General features: G+C 56.3%; 1 protein-coding gene across 1 annotated transcript in view; it reads right to left on the reverse strand.

Moving 5' to 3' along the window:
* Window positions 1–244: 244 nt before the first annotated feature.
* The window catches only part of PBDC1 (polysaccharide biosynthesis domain containing 1), a gene marked incomplete at its 5' end in the record, with an annotated part of 527 nt that continues 384 nt past the window's right edge, over window positions 245–387 (reverse strand). Inside the window, one exon of the mRNA XM_010024132.1 lies at window positions 245–387. This exon is cut by the window's right edge and continues 20 nt beyond it. Within this exon, the coding sequence (XP_010022434.1) occupies window positions 245–387 (143 nt within the window).

Below are 387 nucleotides of genomic sequence, written 5' to 3' on the forward strand. Positions count from 1 at the left end.
GTTGGAGCTGGAGGAGCTTTAAGGTCCCTTCAACCCAAACCATCCCAGGACTGTATGATCTACCTGAAATCCCAGGGGATTCAGCACTCCTCAGTGCTTTCAATCTGTTCCAGGGCATGGCCCATCCCACACCTGAGCACAGGGAATTCCTTCTTTGTAGAAACGTTTATTTACAGTCTGTGATGGTGGGTGCAGCCCTGGCCTAGCCAGGAGCTTTCTGCCCCTCTCTGCGCTCGTCCCATCCTCACGCCGACATCGCTTCCTGAGCTGCCGGCTCCCTGGCCCTGCTGTAGACAGCGCTGTTCCAGCCCTCCCTGTTCCGAGCGATCTCGATGGCGAAAAACTGGATCCTGGTGGCTGAGAGGAGAGAGGAAGAGCTTGAAGAGC

Source organism: Nestor notabilis, unplaced genomic scaffold (genome assembly GCF_000696875.1).
Source record: "Nestor notabilis isolate BGI_N333 unplaced genomic scaffold, ASM69687v1 scaffold14421, whole genome shotgun sequence".
Lineage (NCBI taxonomy): Eukaryota > Metazoa > Chordata > Aves > Psittaciformes > Psittacidae > Nestor > Nestor notabilis.